Below are 24,393 nucleotides of genomic sequence, written 5' to 3' on the forward strand. Positions count from 1 at the left end.
CGGAAAGGGATGCAGAAGGTTCATCGATGGGTTTTATTGCCCCTAATTCCTGTGGTCGTGGGTTTTTTTTCCGGTTTTCTCCCCAATTCATATTGTTTGGCATCTGCATAATTTATGAACTCGGCATAACTCGGGACGCTGATACTATCTGCTCTAGGTAGTTGATATTTGATTCGATATATTGCATTGCGCCAATCTTTTCGTGCGACAAATCTTTTCCTTCCCGCTATCGTTAAAAAATATTTTGTGTCTCTTCTGTTGTAAGAATCTTCCGCAAACTCTCCAAGTTCCTTATTATTCCTAATTGAATTTATCTCCGCAGTCATCGAATCCCAAGTTCCAGAGGTAAAATATCTTTCTAAATCTTCGTGGGGGCCTTTTAACGCTTTCCGTAGTTCTTCTTCTTCATCTTCTTCTTCTTCTTCTTCTTTCTTTTGTGCTTGTGCTTGTTCTTGCTCTTGTTCTTGTTCTTGTTGCTCTTGTATTTGTTGCTCTTGTTCTTGTTGCTCTTGTTTTTTTTTTGCTTCCTACCCCGCCGTAATTCTTTTCGAAGTTTTTCCCTCCCCCGCCGTATTTGTTCTTGCTGCGTTTGCGCTTGTGCTTGTCCTTGATGAATTTGCTCAAGCTGACCCGGCACTACTCGAGTGTGTTCCTCAATATCTTTCACCATGGGAACAATTCCGCGTTTCCTGAGTTCCTTATCGTCTTTTTTCTCACCATATGCGACTCTCTCGACGGTTTCGGTGACTGGCCTTAGCCACTTCGACGATATCTCGGTAATTCCGTATTGCGTATCTTCGTAATCACGAACATTTTTCTTAAATAATTGTTTTGCCGGGATAAGTTTCTTTAGTGACGCTAATTGTTCTCGCGCTAATCTAGCAGAACGAGGCTCTCCAACTGTGCTGGTTTTCCGACTCATATTATTTTCAAGTATATTATTTTAATGCGACGTAAAATTGGCCAAAGCAGCCCAACCATGCAACAAAAAAATTAACACAAAAATCTTTCTCCGTAATTTATTTTTCCTGTCCTGGACGCTATATTTACTAACACACCGGCGCGACCAACCGTTGCATCCGGAGAGAAATACACGAAAATTAGCTTCCGTAGAAGGCGTTATTTCTGCTTTCCGAGGCTTCTACGGAGAAAGTTCTCGTAGGAAGGTTTATTTTGTCTGGAACGGAAGGTCTGTACAACTTCCCTGCTGCTATAACATCGTATTCGATCATCTTCTAGACGTCGATAACCACAATTTATAGACAGTAGGCTAGGATAGGTGTCATCCCAGTACCAAAGTCTCCATGATGCTAATGTTTTTGTGGAAATGTTCAGGAAATTGGTTTCTATCCAGGTTACTGTATAAAATTAAACTTTTTATATGAATTTAAACATGAACATTTCTCAAAACAAATAGGTTCATATGTAAATTTGGAATTGACATTTTCTTAATTCATAATCTCCGGCCGAGTCATACCAAAGACTTACAAAAATGGTACTTACAGCTACCTCGCTTGGCGCTCAGCATTAAGAGGTTAGTGTTAGGACTGGTCGGCCTGGTGTCAGGATAATGTGAATAGGTGGGACATCATGCTACATGTCTGCGGCATGATGTTCCAGTGCTAGACATCACTATAAACTGTCACACTGCAAACATCGTAGCGATATGACTAAAAAATTGTTAAAGCTAAGTTTAAAAATTCAAATCACACACACACACACACACACACAATTCATAAATCGTCTCTTACAACGGTGTTATTTTTTACTCAAATGAAATTATTGTTTCTTGCACGTTCTCTAGGCAATATTTATAGAAATTTCATATTAACAGTCACTGACACAATTTATACATGTACTTGTAAGAGATTTTCAAGGTTTACCTTTACAACCTAAACTGTGTTGAACAAAGTAATAAACAACAGTGCTTACATGGTCCTTTAATTTCACCACGTTCATGTTATTCTTAACATATTCGCCCATGCAAAATGAACCAAAATTCTGTCAACTACCTCCACCGTGAACTCACTTACAAAACTGATGCAGAACCAGCCTCTCGGTCTGTTTATATCCTTTCGCACAGTCACACAATTTCTCGAGAAAGTGCGTAACTAATCAGATTTCTAATTGTTGCGTTGTTCAAAGTTGTAGCCCATCAACAATACACCCCGAGTTGTCAGTTTTGAAATATTTTAAAAGGTAATTCCAGGTCTTAGTACTAGAATAAGCATCATTAATATTTAAAAAAAAGTATTTTTTGCATTTTATTTTTATTTACAATGTAAAATCATATTTTTATTCTTCATACTGAATCATAAAAACACGATAACTCCCTATTTCCGATTCTATCTTGTTGAGATTCAACACCAAACATCGACATCATTAAAACGAAAATAATACCATAATATTGCAGATAACACCGCCGCACATTGTTAAGTTTAATGTTATAGGACTAGCCACCCCATGAAACCACAGACGTATGGTGCAGGTGTCAGACACATTCTTGAGTTGAACTTCCTATTTTCGTGGTATTTAACGCTTCCTAAATTTGTAACCAGCCTAATGCAAACTTCAGTCCTCTAGAGAACGCATCTGTCAGTGTCGTCACAACTACAACATTTTATTTGCAATGATCAACATCGAGTACATAGACAGAAATGTTTGTTGTAAATCCTGTCATCAATTATAGTCCTACAATGTTTTGTTAGACTCCTCCCCTGATGTGTTTTTTATTTAGGTCGCCAGAAAAACACATAAGGGGAGGCGTATTACATTGGTTAGCTATATCAGGTGCAGATAAATTTAAAAAAAGATGCAAACCATGAAAACTCAATTTTACTGATTCTCATTTTCCAATCAGTACTTACTGTTTTAAAAAAAAGAAAGAAAAACAACAACAAACAAACAAACAAACAAACCCAAACAAACTTTAATATAATGTTGGCCCTGTTCTATTCTGAATCGTATCCCATGATCGGTTTTTTAAAATATTGATCTGGCACAGTTGCTTTCTCTAGAAAAAGTCATAAGTCATGTATTCATTTAGAACTATTTCAGTAATGAGTGTTATATTTTAGAATTTGATTACACATACATTTAAATGGCAGTTATTCACTTTATTTAGATTTTCATACATGACCCAAGTACATACAGCAAAATCAATGTTAAATTATATGGACATTGCTAGACAAGGTCAACCCAAGGGTGTGATCCAGTACATACCAAATCGAATGTCACACAGTATGATGTCACAATGAAATATTGCATGTTGAAAACAAATTTGTTGTATATTATGATAGACCTGACATAATCTTTCCCTGACCTAGTTTAGTACGAGCTTCACCATTGTACACTTTCATAAGAATCAATAATTTGCATACAGATTTTGTTTAAATGACATTTAAAGTGCAGTGCATTCAATAGTCTGGATTAAAAAAAAGTCTTTGGTTACACTTTTTTAGTATTAAGTTTTTGATCAACAATTAATATTTAATCTGAATATCTGTGCCTACATGACCACATTGACATTTCCATTCCTGTAACATTACGTCTTCTGTCTGATTATTTGCACTTCTAGAGAAACGAGTTATGATGATGCAAAACAGCTCTGAAGTTCCAAACACAGTACATTAAAAGATCGAGGTTTCTTTATATCCACAATGACAGTTATGTGTTGGAAAAAGTCACATCACTCTTACTTAATGATTTTTCATAGAATAAAATTCTTATGCCAGGATTTTTTCTTGGTGAGAATTTTGAACCAAGTGGTCATACCATGCATGTGCTTACATAATAAGTCACGTGTCAGAGTAAATCATAATGGAATGAAACAAGGATTATTTTGGTCAGGATTTTTATAATATTTCGAACAGCTTAGTAGATTTGAATTAGTAGCAACATAAAATAATTGCGACCTTCTGATACTAGATACATTATCATATAATTGTTGCCAACAAATATTTTAGCAAATAGTTATCTCCCAAAATTTACTAAATTTTTGTGATTTATAGAAAGTCTTGTCCCTTTTCATTTTGTTAGTTCAGATGGCAAGTTCATGTAGTATCTGGCATAAAGTTCCACTTGTCTTTCATACATGGATGATGTATACTGACACATGTATTGCATAAAGTTCCACTTGTGATTCATACATGGATGATGCATTTGGACACGTCTTTTCATTTGTCTTTCATACATGGATGAAGCACAGGGATACATGTATGGCATAAAGTTCCATTTGTTTTTCATACATGGATGGTGAATTTGGACATGTCTTTCCACTTGTCTTTCATACATGGATGATGCATAAAAAGTCATATGGACACATGTATGGCATAAAGTTCCACTTGTCTTTCATACATGGATGATGCATTTGGACATGACTTTCCACTTGTCTTTCATACATGGATGATGCATATGGACACGTCTTTCCACTTGTCTTTCATACATGGATAATGCATATGGACACGTCTTTCCACTTGTCTTTTATACATGGATGATGCATGTGGACACGTTTTTTCATTTGTCTTTCAAACATGGATGAAGCACAGGGATACATGTATGGCATAAATTTCCACTTGTCTTTCATACATGGATGATGCATTTGGACATGTCTTTCCACTTGTCTTTCATACATGGATGATGCATATGGACACGTCTTTCCACTTGTCTTTCATACATGGATGAAGCACAGGGATACATGTATGGCATAAAGTTCCACTTGTCTTTCATGCATGGATGATGCATTTGGACATGTCTTTCCACTTGTCTTTCATACATGGATGATGCATATGGACACGTCTTTCCACTTGTCTTTCATACATGGATGATGCATATGGACACGTCTTTCCACTTGTCTTTCATACATGGATGATGTATGTGGACATGTCTTTCCACTTGTCTTTTATACATGGAGGATGTATATGGACACATGAATGGCATAAAGTTCCACTTGGGTTTCATACATGGATGATGCATGTGGGCACATAAAATATAAAATGTTCATTCTTCTTCAGCATAAAATACAGTTGATGCTTTTTATGGTGATAAATGCAATTGAACCCATTATTTGAGATGCATTTTTGTCAACTGGTTTCATTCTTTCATTTGGAAAGTACAGAAACGATTGAGGAATGGATGGAGCATACTTACTAATGCTGTTTGTGACTCTGGAGCAGGAGAGGTCCATCAGGGCATTGTTTAAGGAAAGTGGATGGCTCTACAGAGGGAAAGGTATGATACAGTGAGACTAAAGACATTTCCTTTAGGCATCACCACATTTATTGAGCCAGTCATCTTATTTTGCATCCTATTATAGTCCTAAAGAATATGATTCATATAGTTTGCTGGAGATTTGCAGTCCAGTTAAGAATGTTACTTGCATTCAGTAGATAGCAGCATTAAAGCCTAAGCAAAATTATTTTTTAACTTCAGCTTCTTGGTTACTGCATAGAATTACAGAATAAATGGGTGCAGTTGTGCTGTTTATTGTCAACTCAGACTACCTATGCTGATTTTGTTATATGTTAGGTCTATGTTAGTGTCTGATAAAAGATGATAGTCTTAGGTTTCAGATTAGTGCCTTACAAAAGACAGTCTTGGTGTCCAAATTATTACTGTACAAAAGTAAGATGGTCTTGGTGTCCAAATTATTGCTGTACAAAAGTAAGACAGTCTTGGTGTCCAAATTATTGCTGTTCAAAAGTAAGACGGTCTTGGTGTCCAAGTTAGTGCTGTACAAATGTAAGACACTCTTGGTGTTCAAGTTAGTGCCTTACAAAAAGTATGACAGTGTTGGTGTCCAATTTAGTGCCTTACAAAAGTAAGACTGTCTTGGTGTCCAGTTTAGTGCTGTACAAAAGTAAGACAGTCTTGGTGTCCAATTTAGTGCCTTGCAAAAGTAAGACAGTCTTGGTGTCCAGTTTAGTGCCTTACAAAAGTAAGACAGTCTTGGTGTCCAAGTTAGTGCTGTATAAAAGTAAGACAGCCTTAGTGCTGTACAAATGTAAGACAGTCGTGGTGTCCAAATTAGTGCCATACAAAATTCCTTGGTGTCTAAATTAGTACCTTACAAGTGTAAGATAGTCTTGCTGCAACTAAATCTTTAACTATTGGACTAATCATGAGAATGGTAGAAAAATAAAGGAAATATTTAATGGACTTGTAGGTTGATGCATTTATGGATGGTTGCCATACGTTTATGGATGACTTCCATAACCTGAGGCTGTGCAAAGCTTAAACCTTTTAATTATTCTTGACATAAACAAATGTGAATGGAACATAAAATTAGTTTTATTAATTGATATCTATCTTACATTAATAATGTGGATGAAAACAAATAGTGAGATAGTGTCTGGAATAGTTTGTATTGTAAATATTGATCTTAACAATTAATCTTTACTCTAGGAAAAGAGAACAAATTTTCATCATATCCATAAATAGTTGTTGTTGTTGTTGTAGGGTTTAACGCCATTTTTCAGCACACGATTGGCTATACATGGCGGCCAGTATTAATGGTGGAGGAAGAACCCAGGAAAACCCCGGAAAGAACCACCGACCCACGAGAAGCTACTGGCAAGCTTTCTCACATATCCACATTAGTCGAATCCGAGACTCGAACCCACGCAGACAGAGGTGAGATGGCAGTGATCCGTAACAAAGAGCGCTTTAGACCACTCGGCCACTCGGGGCCCCTCCATAAATAGAATCACAGTAAAATATGCTGTAATTGTAAAATGATTCTTTTCCAGATGTCCTTTTTATTGTACCTCTTGTTTTGTTTTGTTTTCTCTTAAAAGTTCTTAATGCCTTACTATACTCATAATTGTTTTATTATTTATTAATACGCAGATGTTAATTTAGTTTTGCCTAGATTTATATATCTGCCTTTGGTACCCTGCAGTAAATATGTTTTGCCTAGATTCATATATCTGCCTTTGGTACCCTGCAGTAAATATGTTTTGCCTAGATTCATTTATCTGCCTTTGGTGCCCTGCAGTAAATATGTTTTCTTTAATTATTTTAGTGAACTTCAGTTTAAGCTACAAAACTAAATAAGAATTAAAATTTAAGATACTGAAATAATGATATCATTTTTGTCATAAACTACATTTATAATTATTGTCAATATGTAACAGATGTATATTTCTATTAATAATATATATAGTTTCCTAATTATTGTGTATTGAGGAATATACCATATTGTCTAAATTCACAAAAATTTGTGAATCTATTTTTCTTAACATTAATATGAGAAAGTTTGTGTACTTATATAAAACTGTGTAAATGCATAGTCTCCGTCTTCATCAAAAGCTCGGTTTGCATAATGTACCAAAGCTATCTGCATAATGTACCCAAGAGATCTGTTTGCATAATGTACCCAAGCTGTCTGTTTGCATAATGTACCCAAGCTGTCTGCATAATTTACCCAAGTGATCTGTTTGCATAATGTACCCAAGCTGTCTGTTTGCATAATGTACCCAAGCTGTCTGCATAATGTACCCAAGTGGTCTATTTGCATAATGTACCCAAGCAGTCTATTTGCATAATGTACCCAAGCTGTCTGTTTGCATAATGTACCCAAGCTGTCTGTTTGCATAATGTACCCAAGCTTCTCATTTAAGTATCATTATTATATTTTAATGTTTTTTATATCCAATTGCAGAATTCTCCTCATGTACCATGGAGTCAGCAAAGGATGTATTTCAGTCAGCCACAACAGGAATTGAAACATCTGTTGGGAACCTAAGTGCAGGTGGTTTTTACACAGTGTTTATCACATTGCTCAGAGAATTTCTGGTGTCACTTGAGTGCAATCAGAGCAATGTATCCATCACCAAAAGTAATAAATCTAGCAAGGCAGAACATAATAAAATCCCTAAAGTATCCAGTGTTAAAAAATCAAAATCATCAGGGAGTAAGAAATTTAAAGCATCAGCAAATAGGAAAAGGTCCCATATATCGAACAGAAGCAAAAAGAAGTTGGAGAAAATGCATGAACTAAGACAGGCCTGCAGTAAAGTTTCAACAGTATTACATAATTCTGAAGCATATACAGTGAGAGCAAAACCATCCCAAATACAAAATGCTGAAGCAAATCGAACACCAAAAAGAAGTCCAAAATTAACAAAATCAAAAGTTTTTGATGTCCTAATTAAAACAGAGAAAGAAAGAGAAGAGGAATATTCTGAACATTCAAAAATGAAGCCATTTAGTTTGGAACAGAGTGGAGTAGACCATAATGACACCCGCATGGAATCAGACTTAGATGAGGATGATTGCCATGATACTGTTACCTTTGTCAGTGATTCAGATTTCACTGGCATGCCATGCACTCAGTCTACCAGTTCATATGTAGAGAGAGACTGTCTCAGTGCACATCTGGAAAAGGGTAATGAAGATGAAGTTGATCAGTCAAGTATAAAAGAAAACTCTAAGGAGAAGAAAAGAAACAAAGGAAAAACAAATAAACGGCAGTCTAAAGTTAGCAATAGCATTAAAGTTAGAGATTCATTTCCAGGTGAAGTAGAATCTGTCAGTTTGAATATTAATTCGAAACAGAAGTCAAATGTCAGCTGTATGAATCAAACTAGAAAGTTATCAAAGAAAGGTAAATATGACTGTAGCGAGTGTGAGGGGACATTTATGTTTTTGTCAAAATACCAAAACCATAAACGAGACGGAAAATGTAAGTTTGACTGCTCTTTCTGTGGCAAGACTTTCACTAGCCGGAATTGGTCCACCTACCAGGCACATCTTCGATGGCATAAAAACGAACGCCCATTCAAATGTAATCAGTGTGACAAAAGCTACAAGTTTGTTACAAATTTAAATGACCATAAAAGGACACATTCAGGAGAAAAGCCATTTATTTGTGATTTCTGTGGTAGTTCTTTCACTAAATCATTGCTAATGAGGGCACACATTAAGCGAAAGCATCTGGAACAAAAATGTCTTCACTGTGATCAGTGTAATTCATCATTTTCAAATGAAGCAGATCTAAAACAGCATTTGAAATACACACATTCCACGGCAAGACCATTTGAATGCCATATTTGTCACAAGTTCTACAAGACCAAGCCAACATTAAACATTCACTTGCTAACACACAACGAAGAGAGAGGATTTACTTGTGATATCTGTGACAAAAGCTTCAAACTGAGGGGTACACTTAGGTGTCACATGATACGACACAAAAAGCAGTATAGTGTGTACTGTGACATTTGTGGAAAAGGTTGCTATGATAACAAAAAACTCAGAGAGCACAAACGAACACACAGTGGAGAGAAACCTTTTGCATGTTCAATATGTCACTACAGATGTGCCATCGCTGGCAACCTGAAAAAGCACATGAAAGTTCATGAAAAAGATACACTGGCCATCACATCCATGGTTACACAAAATATAGCCACAAGTGCTGTAGTCTCCACTACTTACATGTCAAATACCTATTCAGATATAGAAAGCTCAAGAAATCAAACTGTGTTCACTACTCCACAATGTGCAGATTCAAGGCACTTGATTACAGAGAAGTCAGATGATATTTTGAGTGACAGAATGAAAGTGATAAAGAGCAGTCAGACAGGATACATAAATACATATGTAAAAGTCTGTAGCAATGGAACAGATCTGCAGTCATCAGAGTTACAAAAACTCGGTGAAAATGTGAAAACCTTGAACTATGACCTGTGTAATACAGGGGATGTTGGTAACATTACGCAGATTCATGAAAATGGGGTGACTTACATTCATGATGCAGAAACAGGAGTAACCTATGCACATGTGACCAACCAGGAGGCCAAATTAGGACAGGTCCTGAGTGATGTACGGAATTTCCATGTCCCAGCAGAGGAAGCAGGATTCACATATCAGCCAGCAGTGTCAGAAAGTTATGAACAGAATATGGTGACGCAGTATGACCATGTTACTAACCAGATATATCAGAATTTTTAATATTAAAAAGAAAATTCTAAAGGATGGTTTGGGTACAAAAATGTTTCCCTTTTCACTTTGTGTGAAGATAAAATTTGTTTTTACATAATTTTAAAGCCAAAGTCAAGATCGTGTAAGTAGTCAGTTCCAGATGAAGTTAAAGTAATGAATCACAGATATTGAAGTGATGCACTGACAGACATTTACCAGGTGCTTTCATTGTGTGTACCAGTAGCCTGCATTTGAAAGAATATCTGTGCCTTTTTTACCAGGATTTTTGCTAGACTCAAATATTAAATGACTTCTCTGCCCTACCAGAATGGGATGAATTTGTGGAAAATAGGGAGAAGTGGTTACAGTGGTACGAAATTAAGAATGGTTAAATTGTTGCCGTTCTGGTGTACTAAACCTAGGATTGGTTAAATTGTTGCCATTCTTGTTTACTAGACCTAGGATTGGATAAATTGTTGCCATTCTTGTTTACTAGAATCCAGATAGTAATAATAACAAAGGAAATACTGACAGTATTGTAATTACAGATAAGTAAGGGAAAATCCTCACAGCATATTCATTGTTTCCATTGTTTAATGCAGCAAATGTTTTGTATGAATTTGTTGTTGGAAAGACTGTAACACTGGAAATGGGTTACTATAAAAAAAACAAATACAGTTATTGAGGTGCAAATCCTCACATCATATCACAGGATTATGTATTTTTAATTTGTTTCCTTTACAAACAGTCATCGTGATATTCTATTCCATCAGAAAGCACATTTTATGAATTTTCTGTGGGAAATTTGTAGATTGATACTTTATTATTAAATTGAAACAAAAGTTGATCATAAGCATAAAATATTATGTTTAAGGTTTCTGTGTCCTTGGAAATTATACCATGTGACTTCAGCTGAAAATATACATTTTAATTAATTCTAAAGTGATAGAAGTCAGTAGATTACATTGTTGTGATTTCAAATAGGTAGAAACAGCAATTGTTGGGATTTTTTGTGTGTCCTGAACTTCATTAAAAAATGACCATGTCCAAACGAGTCACATTTAGTTTTGAATTGACCCCTAGACATGTACTTGCATTGTTGAGGTTACTCCTTGGTAACATCATTTTCAACATGGTTTCAAAATCTTTTTGGTTTTGTCATTTTATGGTGAAGTTTTTAGATCCCCCCCCCCCACCAGTTAAATTCCTTGTTTAAGTGGCAGATGATTAAATATTTGTACCTCCTTTTTCTTCTTGTTGTGGGTTTAATGCCACTGTTCAGTGCATGATAGGCTGTACATAGCAGCCAGTATAACTGGTGGAGGAAGCCCTGAGAAAATCCCAGTAAGAACCGTGGACCCATGGGAAGTTCCTGGCAAGCATTTTCACATAGCCACATTGGCCTAACCTGAGATTTGAACCCATGCAGACAGAGGTGAGACAGCAGGAATTGGTAAAGGTGAACACTTTAAACCACTTGACCACTCTGAGTCCCTTACCTGTTTGTAATTACAGTGCTGTTGGTAGTACTATCAGTTAAAATACAACATATATTTTCAGCTCAACTCGTTTGAAATCATATGGCCAAAATACTTAATGTAATTTGACCAAGAAGGACTCATAAACCTTAAAATGTTTTACATTGCTCTTTAAACAGAGAATAGATAAATTGATACTGCACTCAGAATATGAAAGCATTCAATGGCAAGAAAAAATTGGGAAGTCCAGTTGAAAAGGTGAATTCAGGTTTGTTTTTTCTGCATATTTGGGTGACGTGACCATTTTGTCCTTAATTGCCTTTTAATATGGACCCTGATTACCAGTCTTTGATACCTTATGTATATCCTGTTATTAATGTTAATTGATCCAAGAACCAATTTTCTTTATATATTAGTATAATTATAAGTCAATACCTATACCTATATCTAAAAAAGGAGTCCTTGTTAACTTTGGACACACACACAGTGAAACCCCTCAAAATAAAAATCTGTTGGGACCCTAAAAGTTCTGCTTTGGGTTTTACCAAATCTTTTTCTAAGTGCTTGAGAGAAAAGAGACAGAGAGAGAGAGCGTAGTTTCAGCTGCATGATATATGAAGTAATGTCCTCAGAATGAAAAGTAACCAATCAGTGTGAATGCTTGAACATTGTACTGTCATTTCCTCCTTTCCATTTGAATATATCTCAGTGTCTGGAATGTTTCTGTAAATAATTGCAATTTTTGAAACAGTGTTGTTCTAATTTGTAGGTTCGTTAAACATTTGCCTACGTTTCAATGGAACCATTGTAAACCTTGGTACCCCAACAGGGAACTGCGTCCACCACACTCTGAATCCATTTTTCAATTTGATACCCATCCATTTGTTTGTTGTAAATGAATCAAACTTTAATCCTCATCACATAGTGAGTGAAAATACTGTTTGGGGGCTTATGGTAAAAGTTACATCTTACTCTGCAGTATTCCATAATAATACAGTATATGTATTTAGTAGTATTTCGCAGTACCTCAGCACAAAAGTGGTAACATAACTGAAACACTTGAAAAGTAAATGAACTCAGACATACATGAAGAATGCATAAAGTACACTTTCAGGTTTATATATATATATATATATATATATATATATATATATATATATATATATAGTATGCACACTATATCAATGATATACCACACAATGTATAAATGTTTCATTAAAAGGAAACGAGGCTTGTTGAGTCTCCTTTTAATGAAAAATGTATACAATGATTGGTATATCATTGAGTTAAGATTTTCTGGGCAACTGTATATTGAATGAGTGAATGAACTCCACACATCCCTGCGAGCGTGTCCGCTACAAAATGTAGTTCTATGCCTTTTCTTGTTGTTCATAATCACTTTTGCAAATTGATGAGTTGATTGTTTTCTTTCTAAGTTTCTATTTTTATTCACATTGATTAAATCAGTATAAGACACTCATGATTTAAAAATGAAAGATTGTTTTTATGAAAAAAGTAGAGTACTACGAATACGTTAGCTTCTGATACACACCGAATGCTCAGGCATTCACATACTGGCATATGGAAATGAGTATAGAAGAGAAACTAAGCAAGATGACAATTCAATAAGAGGTAATTAAAATATTTTAATTTATTTACTGTTGATCTAAGTCATTATTCTGCTTTAATGAACATTACTAATGACCATAAAATTCTCTCTCTCTCTTTTTCCTTTGGATAGCTTGCCATCATTCATAGGTCCAGAGACACTGTCATATGAGACAAGCGAAAATCCCCAATGCTTGCATTTTCATGGATTTTTGCCTATATCATGCTACAATGGTCCAGAGTGAGAGAAAGAGAGAGAAACGGGGGTGGGTGGGGTACCGTTTGGACATTTTCGTATTTAATATTATTTGATTTTTAGAACATTATAATAGGTTTAAGAAAAACATTAAAGCATTAAATACATTATAGTATGTGTGCCTCATAATCAACAAATTTCACTTTTAGTGTTGACAGGCTATTGCAACTCTGTATCATTGATATTATGAACACTGTAGATAGATACTGAGGATGGTGTAAACATATTGTTACAATGAACCATATTCTTATAGGTTTCTTGGTGCAGGTTCAGCTTTAAGGATTTCAACCAGCCCAAAATGTTTTTCTCTCTCATTCCATATTTTTGCTTATGTTGCTCTTTATGCATGTTATGGGAGAGGGGAACAGAAAAAAAAGAAAGGATAGTGATTAAATTGTGTACCATGTTAAAATCATTTAGAAAACAGGGATATTAATACTTTTTATTATTATTTTCATACATCAGTAGTACTGGTTTATCAATTTGCTCTATACCAACACTTTAAAAGCCATGTTATTTTTAATTTTAATGTATACTTTATATCAATATATTACACACGTGCACACACAACAGAAAACTGCTGAAATGTGTTACTATCGGAAAAGAAAGAACCTCAAGATGAAAAATAACATGAATACTATTTTCATATTTAGGCCTGCATTTCTCTACAATCCTTTTATATTCTGAGGAATTTTTAACCCTTAGGTTGAATATTTCAACTTTGTTACATGTATTACATTTGTTCTAGCCAAACATGTCATTCTTTTTTAGGAAAAATAAATGTGAAGAAACACCCAAACTATATTCAAAAAATGTTTATGATCCTTCATTCATGTTCTAGAATAATATATTTGTGTGTGTGTGCATGTGTGTTTGTGAGTTTATTATCTGTTTCAAGCTACAGTTGCACAACTATAGCAATATGGCACCGATTAAAATTAAAGTCCTAAAAAATATAAATTGCAGACAACTTTTTAGAATGTATATATTAAGTGCTAAAAGATAAAATATAAAGTTGTTAAAATTCTGTTAAATTTTTGAACCCTTAAATCATATATAATTATAAATATTTTCAAGTGGTACATTAGTATAAAGGTTCTTGAAATCATATAACAGGAACTTTTCTCTCACTGGGTAGAAGTCAACAGGCTTGAGAAAAATGAGTCATTTTTTCAGCAGAAACTAGCTGAGTATGGGGGGCCCCCGAGTGGCCGAGTGGTCTAAAGTGCTCTCCGTTACATATCACTGCCATCTCACCTCTGTCTGCGTGGGTTTGAGTCTTGGATTCAGCCAATGTGGGTATGTGAGAAAACTTACCAGTAGCTTCTCATGGGTCGGTGGTTCTTTCCGGGGTTTTCCCAGGTTCTTCCTCCACCATTAATACTGGCTGCCATGTATAGCCTATCGTGTGCTGAAAAATGGCGTTAAACCCTACAACAACAACAACAACAAAGCTGAGTATGTACTTTGGTCGAGGTTCACCCTTTAGGCGGTATACATGTGATGGACATACATGTCCAATAAGCCGTTGACAAATAGCACATTATATCTGCTTTGTTCCCAATGCCACACTCTAATGGTGGATTTTTATGTACTGAAGTTTGTGCATTTTTCATTCCACATATTAGATCTAATAGTGAAGGAATTAACACTTTTTAACCAGGAAACTTGTCAGCAAAGTATGTTGCTGAAGGAAAAAAAGACATCTAAAAATAATTAACACTTTTCTAGATTTTTTAGGGAATTTTATACTTTAAAATTTCAAGAAATGCACAATTCTTTGTCTCATTACCTGTTCACCTTAACAAATCACAGGTGATCCTCCATATCCGTATAAATTATTATATGTTAAGTCAAATAACTTTCTGCAGAGATATTTAGGTAATATTTTAACACTTTAAAGTGCTGCAGCTGATGTCGATGCAACCACAGATGGCAGTAAAAGCAACTTATCATGTCTGTCAATTTCATTGTGAAAAAATACGAATATAGATATGTACACTCTGTGTGTGTGTGTGTGTGCATGCGTGTGTGTTTTTTCTGCAAAATACTATTGCAGTCCGTATCATAGATGTAGGACACATTTATAATACAAAGCACAATATGAATTGAGTGAAGTAAATGAATTCAATGAGTAAATTTTAATTATGTATGTATACAATTTTGCCAAGAAAGTTTGCGAATAGAATACACTATAATTAGTTGAACAGTCAACCATAAATAAGTAAACTGTTTTATATTTATTACTCAGAGATTGAGGAAAACCCTACAATTTATTTCAGCCTTTTACAGATTAGGAATTTATTACTTGGAATAAAATTTTAACTTTGAACAAAGATAAACTCTTACAGCTCAAAGTCTCCTTACTGAATATAAATGTTAGGCATACCCAGCAAACTAAAACATTGGCAATGAAAATGGTGATACATATATATGGTTTGGGATATAAATTAAGTTAATTTATATTTGCTCAAAACCAGATACCAATCATGTGCAACAGAGCTTAGAAGAACAAAAACCAATATAAAAATTAACAAGAATTTAACAAGTAAAAGACATACAAGCAAAGTAACTTTGTAAATAATTTTGCTGATGATGTAAATAACTGTTTTAAACAGATGTGTGTGTTGAAATTTACAAGCCTGCTAAACCTGCAACAATCATAAAAAAGTATAATTATTTCCAGCAGAATTAGCTCCAATATTTCCTGTCATGCTCAAAAGAATCTTATTTTTCTATTTTGAAGAAATCTTAATGTCCTTATTTTTCTTTAACGTTTGTCACATCTCTCAGATGCATTATATACCTAAATATTATAATATGTCGTACTCTACATAGTATACTTTGACAGTCAGCCTGGAACCCTCAACCCCAGTAGTCATTTTTGTTATCAGGGCACCATACCTACACTGTACTTATTTTAAAGGATGACTGGAGATCTTGGCCCATAGTATACTTGGCACATTGCTGAGTTGGTCCATAGCAAAGTCCACCCGTTACAGATTCGGTCCATACAAATTTAATCAAGAACTCATTACTGTTATGGTCGGCCTATACTATCAAACAATGTTAGGTTTGGCCCCAAGTTTGTAGTTTTTTTGTGATCTATACTTATGACCATGTATGGTTTTGTAATAGTTGTTATTGAACAATAAATATTTGCTATAAATGTTATTTACTAATTAATCGGATTATAATTGATGATTATGAGAAAGTAACAGGTTTGAGTAACCATAATGACAAACAATATTATAAACTCTTGTAAAACATGTATTTTAAGGCATAAACAAAACATTATCCTTAACTCAAAAAGTCAGAAAAACACTGACCTCATTTTGAAACTTAGCATTTTAAATAAAATTATGTAATATAAAAAAGGAATAGGCCATTGATATTTGCATTCATTGAGATTATATATATATATATATATATATATATATATATATATATATATATATATATATATATATATATATATATGTGTGTGTGTGTGTGTATTTAATGTAATTATTTGTCTGCTAGTGTTCCATTTTTTTTATTCCATTCACGTTATTGTAATGTAATATGTTTTGCTGGACCTGACCTTGTCCAAAATTGATTTCAGTTCTGTTTAACCTGATTTACTTTTTTTATTTTTCTTATTTCATTGATGTAAACATCTAATAATAGCTTCATTATTTTGTATGTATATGAGCCAATTAACCAAATTATTTTGCTCAACATTTTGATTTTGGTCAGGGTTTTGGAGAATCCAAAGTGAATTTTATAGGCTATTATGTTTTAAATAAACAAGGCTAATTAAATCATGCTAAAAAGTTATTTTCCATTAGGTAATGTTTGTTTTTAGAAAATGATAATTTGTGACCTGTGGTCAAACAACCATATTTTATCTTGTGGCTCAGAAGTTTTCCAGATGTGCTTTAACATCATGTTCTTTAAGTTCTGTTATGTTGTGTCCAGTTTGGGCTGAATATTATTTTCTTCAAATTATTGAATTCAAGTGATTATTTTCTCTGGAAATACAAAAATGCCATGTTAAAATTCTTGGACATTTATTAGAATTTATTCTGAATTAAAACCTGGAATAATATTTCTGTGAGTCAACAAGTTACTGTTGACACATCAGCACTTCGCTGGCCATAATATACATGTCATTGCCTTCAATTTTGGATCTCATCAGGACTTTAACTCAGTTTTATTCAGGACGTTTTATTATTCGGACTTGTGTTTTTAATTCTCAGATCATTTTTGGATTTAATTCACAATACCATAAGTTCTCTATTCTCATTTTTCACTTTGTTTTCTAGGGAAATAAATTATTTGTTAAATTTTACAAAGCTTGTTGTCTTCACTCATTTTTGTTACTTATTTTTAGAGCATAGACTCCTAACAGAAAATTGGGGGCTCATCTGGGATACAGATTTTGCTAAAATATATAAGAAAAATATGTTTTTGAAATTTAAATTCCCCTAGTTTTGGAATTTTTTAAATCGCATGTATTATTTCACATTTTGGAAATCTTTAGTGTAATCAGCGAGCTTTTTACAATGTCATCAAAAGTGGAGATCTTTATTTCAAATCCTACACATTCTTCTGGCAAGAATAGAGCGCAGATGAAGCCAGAGAGTTTGGTTTTGGATTCGCTGTCAGGAACACTCTGCTGGGGATAATAGAACCCTGCCAACAAGGAAATGGAAGACTGCTATCCCTCCGCCTCCACACCACAAATGGGCCTGTCAACCTGATCAGCGTTTACGCTCCCACAATAAGATCCTCCACAGATACCAAGGATGAGTTTTATGACGAGTTAAACTCGCTCATCGACAAAATTTCCAAGGAAGAGAACTTGATTTTGCTGGGCAACTTCAATGCTAGGGTGGGTGCTGATCATGACTCTTGGCCCTCCTGTCTTGGCAAGTTTGGCATTGGGAAGATGAATGAGAATGGGCAGCGCCTTCTAGAGATGTGCTCGTACCACGAACTCAGCATCACCAATTCATTCTTTCAGACAAAGCCACAGCACAAAGTGTCTTGGAGGCATCCCCAGTCTAAACACTGGCACCAGCTGGACTTGATCATTACAAGACGGTCAGCCATGAAGGGTGTGCTTCTTACGCGTACCTTCCACAGTGCTGACTGCGACACGGACCACTCGCTGGTGTGCTGCAAAATGAAGCTTCAGCCAAAGAAGATCCACCGCTCTAGGCAATAGGGTCAACCACGCATTGATGTGAGCAAGACATCATATCCAGACAAGGCTGAGGAATTCACCTATGCTCTTTCCAAGACGTTTGACTCAGAACCCCCTAACGGCAGTGCCAAAGAAAGATGGGATCACATCAGAGAGATTGTATACAGCATAGCCACACGGATCTTTGGTAAGAAGCAATCAAAGAACAATGACTAGTTTGATGCTAACTCTGCCACACACATGCCAGCCATAGAAGAGTGTCGCAGTGCTCACCTGCAATACAAGCGATCACCCTGCCAGAAGACACTACAGGCATACAGGTCTACCAGAAGCAAAGTGCAGAGATTAGCATGGCAGTGTGCCAATGAATACTGTCTTCAGCTCTGTCAGAGTATCCAGTCAGCAGCATATATTGGAAACATCAGAGGCATGTACGATGGCATAAAGAAAGCAACGGGCCCCACGAAGAAACTGACAGCACCACTGAAGTCTGCCACAGGCGATACCATCCACAACAAGGGCAAGCAGATGGAGCATTGGGTGGAGTTCTACTCCAAACTGTACTCCAAAGAGAACCACGTGACCAATGATGCCCTCAGTGCCATTGAAAACCTCCCTCTCATGGCCGAACTGGACGAGAAACCTACTGTAGACGAACTAAAGAAGACCTTAGAGAAACTGTCCCTAGGTAAAGCCCCAGGGAAGGATGGCATCACAGCAGAACTCATCAAGTGCGGATGTAGCGTACTGCTCACACACCTGCACGACCTCCTCTGCCAGTGCTGAGACGAAGGTGCAGTGCCTAAGGACATGAGAGACGCTAACATCATAACCCTGTACAAGAACAAGGGCGACAGAAGCGACTGCAAGAACTACAGTGGCATATCACTTCTTATCATCGTGGGTAAAGTTTTTGCACCCGTCATCCTGAACAGACTGCAGACGCTTGCTGACAGAGTTTACCCAGAGTCGCAGTGCGGGTTCCGCGCCGAGAGGTCCACAATCGACATGATCTTCCCTGTCAGGCAACTGCAGGAAAAATGCCGAGAACAACACAGACCCCTCTTCCTGGCCTTTATAGACCTCACCAAGGCATTCGATCTGGTCAGCAGAGACGGACTCTTCACAATCCTGGCGAAAATTGGTTGCCCTCTAAAGCTGCTAAGCATGATCCAGTCCTTCCACGATGACATGAAAGGCACAGTGCAGTACGATGGCTCAACATCCGACCCCTTTCACATCCGTAGTGGAGTTAAACAGGGCTGTGTCCTTGTCCCCACGCTCTTCGGCGTCTTCTTCGCAGTCCTGCTCAAGCACGCCTTTGTGACGTCCACAGAAGGGATTTACCTGCACACACGATCAGACGGCAGACTGTTCAACCTGGCACGACTGAAGGCAAAGAGCAAAGTGCGTGAAGTAACCATCAGGGACATGCTCTTCGTGGACGATGCTGCTCTAGCCACCCACACAGAAGCTGAGCTTCAGCGCCTGATGGCCCGCTTTGCTAAAGCATGCGATGAGTTTGGATTAACAATAATCCTAAAGGAAACAAACGTGATGGTTCAGGACGCGGACCCCCAAGCATCATCATCAACAACTACGAACTTGAGATGGTGAGTCAGTTCATGTACCTCGGCTCTACCATCACCAACAACCTCTCGCTCGATGCTGAGCTCAACAAGCGGATCGGAAAGGCATCAACAACTCTCTCCAGGTTGTCGCAGAGAGTGTGGAACAACAGCATGCTGACCATGAACACTAAGATCTCCGTGTACCGTGCATGCGTTCTAAGCACTCTCATGTACGCCTGTGAAACCTGGACTCTGTACGCCTCACAAGAGAAAAGACTGAGCGTCTTTCACATGCGATGCCTCCGACGCATACTCGGGATCACCTGGAGCGATCGAGTAACAAACAATAAGGTGCTTGAGCGTGCCAAGATTCCCAGCATGATCACACTCCTCCGCCAACGCCGCATCAGATCGCTGGGCCATGTACGTCGGATGGATAACGGACGGATCCCCAAAGACATTCTTTATTCGGAACTCGCCTCTGGCAAAAGGTCGATCGGACGGCCACATCTCCGCTTCAAGGATGTCTGTAAGCACGACATGAAAGCCCTTGATATCGATGTCAACACCTGAGAAGAGCTCGCTCTAGACAGATCAAGCTGGCGACATGCTCTGATCACTGGTCTGAAAGCCGGAGAGAACAAGCAACGCTTGCTAGCTGATGAAAGATGATCGCAGAGGAAGAAGAAGCAGCTCCAACCAACACCTGACGCAACCTTCAAGTTCAGCAAGTGCAGCAGGAACTGCAACTCGCGCATTGGACTACTTAGCCACAGTAGACGCTGCACAACCACAAACCGGGGCATCTCTCATGGGCGCAGTTCCATCGTCTCTCGAGACTAACGGATGCCAACACACACACACACACACACACACACACACACCCCTATGAGCAGTTACACTGTTGGAAAAAAGATGAATTGCTTCAACTTGCCAGAAAATGTGATCTTTCTGAGGCAAAAGCTTCTTTAACAAAGCACAAAAGATATTTTGGTCCAATATTTGGTGGAAAAGAAGGTTTTGGATAAAAGTGCTTTGGTTTTGATTAGTATATCTTTATCAGATTCAATCATAAAAGTAAACGGATTAAAATTGAAATACAAGATATAATTAGACAAATGCAATTTGATAAAGAGGAAAATAAGAGGAGAATGCAGCTGGAAAAAGGAGAAACAAATGCAATTGCAATTAGATAAGAAGGAAATGAGAGGAAAATGCTATTGGAGAAAGAGGAGATAGAGAGAAACAAATTCAAATACAATTGGAAAAAGAGGAGAGAGAAACAAATGCAGTTTCAGAAAGAAGAGAAACAAATACAAATACAAGTAGAATTGCAGAAAGAGAGAAGGAAGAAAAGGAAATTTTCATGTTACTAAGAATTTTAGGTTAGTGTCCCCTTTTTGAAAACATTGCTGAAAATTCGAAATGGCCAAGGAAGTTTTGGACTGTATTATTTAAGAGTGCACTTTTTGGCAAATCCAGATACATTTATGCATCCCCCTCAGTACAGCAGAGTGCTGACTACGATCTGGTTATGGAATGCATCTTAAAGGGTTATGAGTTAGTCCCTGAAGCTTATCAGCATAAATTCAGAAACTTAAAAAAGAAGCTGGACAAACTCATGTCGAATTTGCAAGAGAAAAGGTACAATTATTGGATAGGTGGTGCTTATCCAAGAAAGTTGATCAAGATTACGAAAATCTATTAGGGGTTCAAGAATTGTGTCCATAGAGACATTAAGACTTGTCTTGATGAGCATAAGGTCGAAACATTGGAAAATGTTGCTCGTACTGCTGACGAGTATTCCTTAGCTTATAAAGTTTTTTTGTAAGAAAGTCTTCCACTCAGCAGTCTTCTGGTAGAAATGTATTTCAGCGTAAGATGATCCATTCTGAATTTCAATCTAGCACAAGTTTCTGATAAAATTGATCAGAAGTCCTTATCTCTTCCTATGTGTACCTATTGTAAGAAGAAAGGACACTTTGTTTATGATTGCTACAGATTGAAAATTAAGCATCAGAATCAAGACAGGCCTAATGCTCTTATTTCTCAGAGGTCAAGGTCACCGTCATGTATTGAAAGCAATACATTTGTTGGGTCTAATAAACCCCAGTCTGATCTTATTATGGAGAATTATGAACCATTCATGTCGAACGGTTCTATATCATTCACGAGTTATTCAGCCAATCTAATCCCTATTAAAATTTTAAGGGACACGGGAGCCTCTCAGAGTCTTTTATTATCAAGTACTTTGCCTTTTTCTGAGAAGTCTTCTTCTAATGAGAGTATTCTTATTCAGGGAGAAGAGCGCGGCTTTGTTAATGTTCCTCTCCATTGTGTAAATTTGTCATCAGACTTAATTCAGGACCCGTGACAGTCGGAACAGTCTCTGTTTTACCCGTTGCGGACATTCATTTATTACTAGGCAATGACCTAGCTGGAGATAAGGTTGTGGTTAATCCACTTGTAACTGACAAGCCTTGTTTGGATCAGAAAGTCGATCCTATTGAGAAAGAATTCCTTGATTTATACCCAGCTTGTGCGGTTACTAGAGATATGACAAAGAAAGCTCTTGAGAATGATGTTGATCGGGAAAGTATTCCTTTAGCTGACATTATATTGATCAGGCTTTTCATGAGATCACTTTCAGTCCTTGTTTGGATCAATCAAAGGGTATTGATCACAGTGATCCACTTTAACTACTCATTCATTTTATTGTAATCAGGGTGAAAAACGACAATAACATGTCGTCGAACAGGAAGAAGATCCTAAGATCTCCTGTTTGTTTCAAATGGCCATTAGTACCCGTTTGTTATTTCATTAAAAATGGGATTCTTATGAGAAAATGGAGTCCTCCCGATGTATCTGCTAGTGACGAGTGGTCAGTGAACTATCAAATTATAGTTCCAAAATCGTACAGACAGGAAATTCTTAGTCCGGCTCACGAAACTCCTTTGGCTGGTCATTTAGGGATTAATAAGACTTATCAAATGTCGAAAGTAATGTTTCTAAATGCTGCAGATCTTGTCATATTTGTCAAATGGTAGAAAACCCAATCAGAAGATACCTAAGGCTCATCTGCAACATGTTCCTGCATTTGACGAACAAGTTATCAGAATAATGGTAGATTGTGTCGGTCTCTAACCTAAGACCAAGTCAGGTAATCAATACTTGTTGACCATTATGTGTGTGTCAACAAGATTCCTAGTGGCATTTCCTTTGAGGAATATTAAAACTAAAACAATAATAAAAGCTTTTATTACGTTTTTTATACTCAATTTGGCCTTCCCACGTCCGTTCAATCTGATCAAGGTTCCAATGTTATGTCTGGAATTTTTCTAACAAGTTATGTACGAATTAGGCATCCAACAATTCAAATCTTCTGACTGTCACCTTGAGAGACAATGGGCTTTAGAAACATTTCATCAAACTTTGACAAATTTGATTCGGTCATATTGTTTCGATACATGTAAAGATTGGGATGAAGGCATTCATTTACGACCGCTCCTGTGGCCTAGTGGTTAGAGCGTCCGCCTCGGATGCGGGAGGTCGTGGGTTCGATCCCCGGCCGAGTCATATCAAAGACATAAAAAAATATGGTACTAACATCTGCCTCGCTTGGCGCTCAGCATTAAGAGGGTAGTGTTAGGACTGGTCGGCCTGGTGTCAGGATAATGTGAGTGGGTGGGACATCATGCTACCTGTCTGTGACATGATGTCCCAGTGGTAAACATCACTATAAACTGTCACACTGCAGACATCGTAACGATATGACTGAAATATTGTTAAAGCTACGATAAAAATCCAAATTACACACACAAACACACACACACATGCACGCGCGCATTCATGTACTTTTCTTTGCTGTCAGGGAGTCAGTTTAAGAATCTTTAGGATTCAGTCTCTTTGATCTAATTTTTGGACATACTGTGCGTGGACCACTGCAGTTGTTAAAAGAGAAACTTCATTCTAATAAAGATACCGAAATCAATCTTCTCGATTATGTTTCCAGTTTTAAGTATTAATTATCTAAGGTTTGTGAGGTTGCGAGAAATTTACTCAGTCAAAAATGAAATTAAAGTATGATAAAAGTGCAAAGGAACGGATTTTTCAGTCAGGTAATAGAGTTTTTTGCCCATACCACAAAATCCTCTTCAGGCCAAGTATTATGGTCCATAGACAGTTGAAAAGAAAGTAAATGATTTAACTTATATCATACATACTCCTGGGAGGCGAAAACAAAAACAACTTTGCTACATAAATATGTTAAAGGAGTATGTTGAGAGAGATAGCCAGGTTAATCATGCAATTAATTTAGTTTTACCTGTCCCACTTAGTGAGGATTTAAGTGAAGGAATGCATTCGGACTGT

General features: G+C 36.7%; 1 protein-coding gene across 2 annotated transcripts; it reads left to right on the top strand.

The window, feature by feature from the left end:
* The first annotated feature begins 2,076 nt into the window (after positions 1–2,076).
* On the top strand, positions 2,077–10,972 carry LOC149794916 (uncharacterized). Of its 2 annotated transcripts, none has more exons than XM_089964558.1 (3): positions 2,077–2,199; positions 5,112–5,229; positions 7,661–10,972. In XM_089964558.1, the coding sequence occupies exons 2-3, from the start codon at positions 5,130–5,132 to the stop codon at positions 9,946–9,948; spliced, it is 2,388 nt and encodes a 795-aa protein (XP_089820684.1). In that variant the 5' UTR covers positions 2,077–2,199; positions 5,112–5,129; the 3' UTR covers positions 9,949–10,972. The 2 variants fall into 2 exon arrangements, with proteins under 2 accessions (XP_089820684.1, XP_089820685.1); XM_089964559.1 differs by having other exon boundaries at positions 2,138–2,199; positions 5,117–5,229.
* The last annotated feature ends 13,421 nt before the right edge of the window (positions 10,973–24,393 follow it).

The sequence above is a fragment of the Sinohyriopsis cumingii genome, chromosome 7 (genome assembly GCF_028554795.1).
Source record: "Sinohyriopsis cumingii isolate HCF-2022 chromosome 7, ASM2855479v2, whole genome shotgun sequence".
Taxonomy (NCBI): domain Eukaryota; kingdom Metazoa; phylum Mollusca; class Bivalvia; order Unionida; family Unionidae; genus Sinohyriopsis; species Sinohyriopsis cumingii.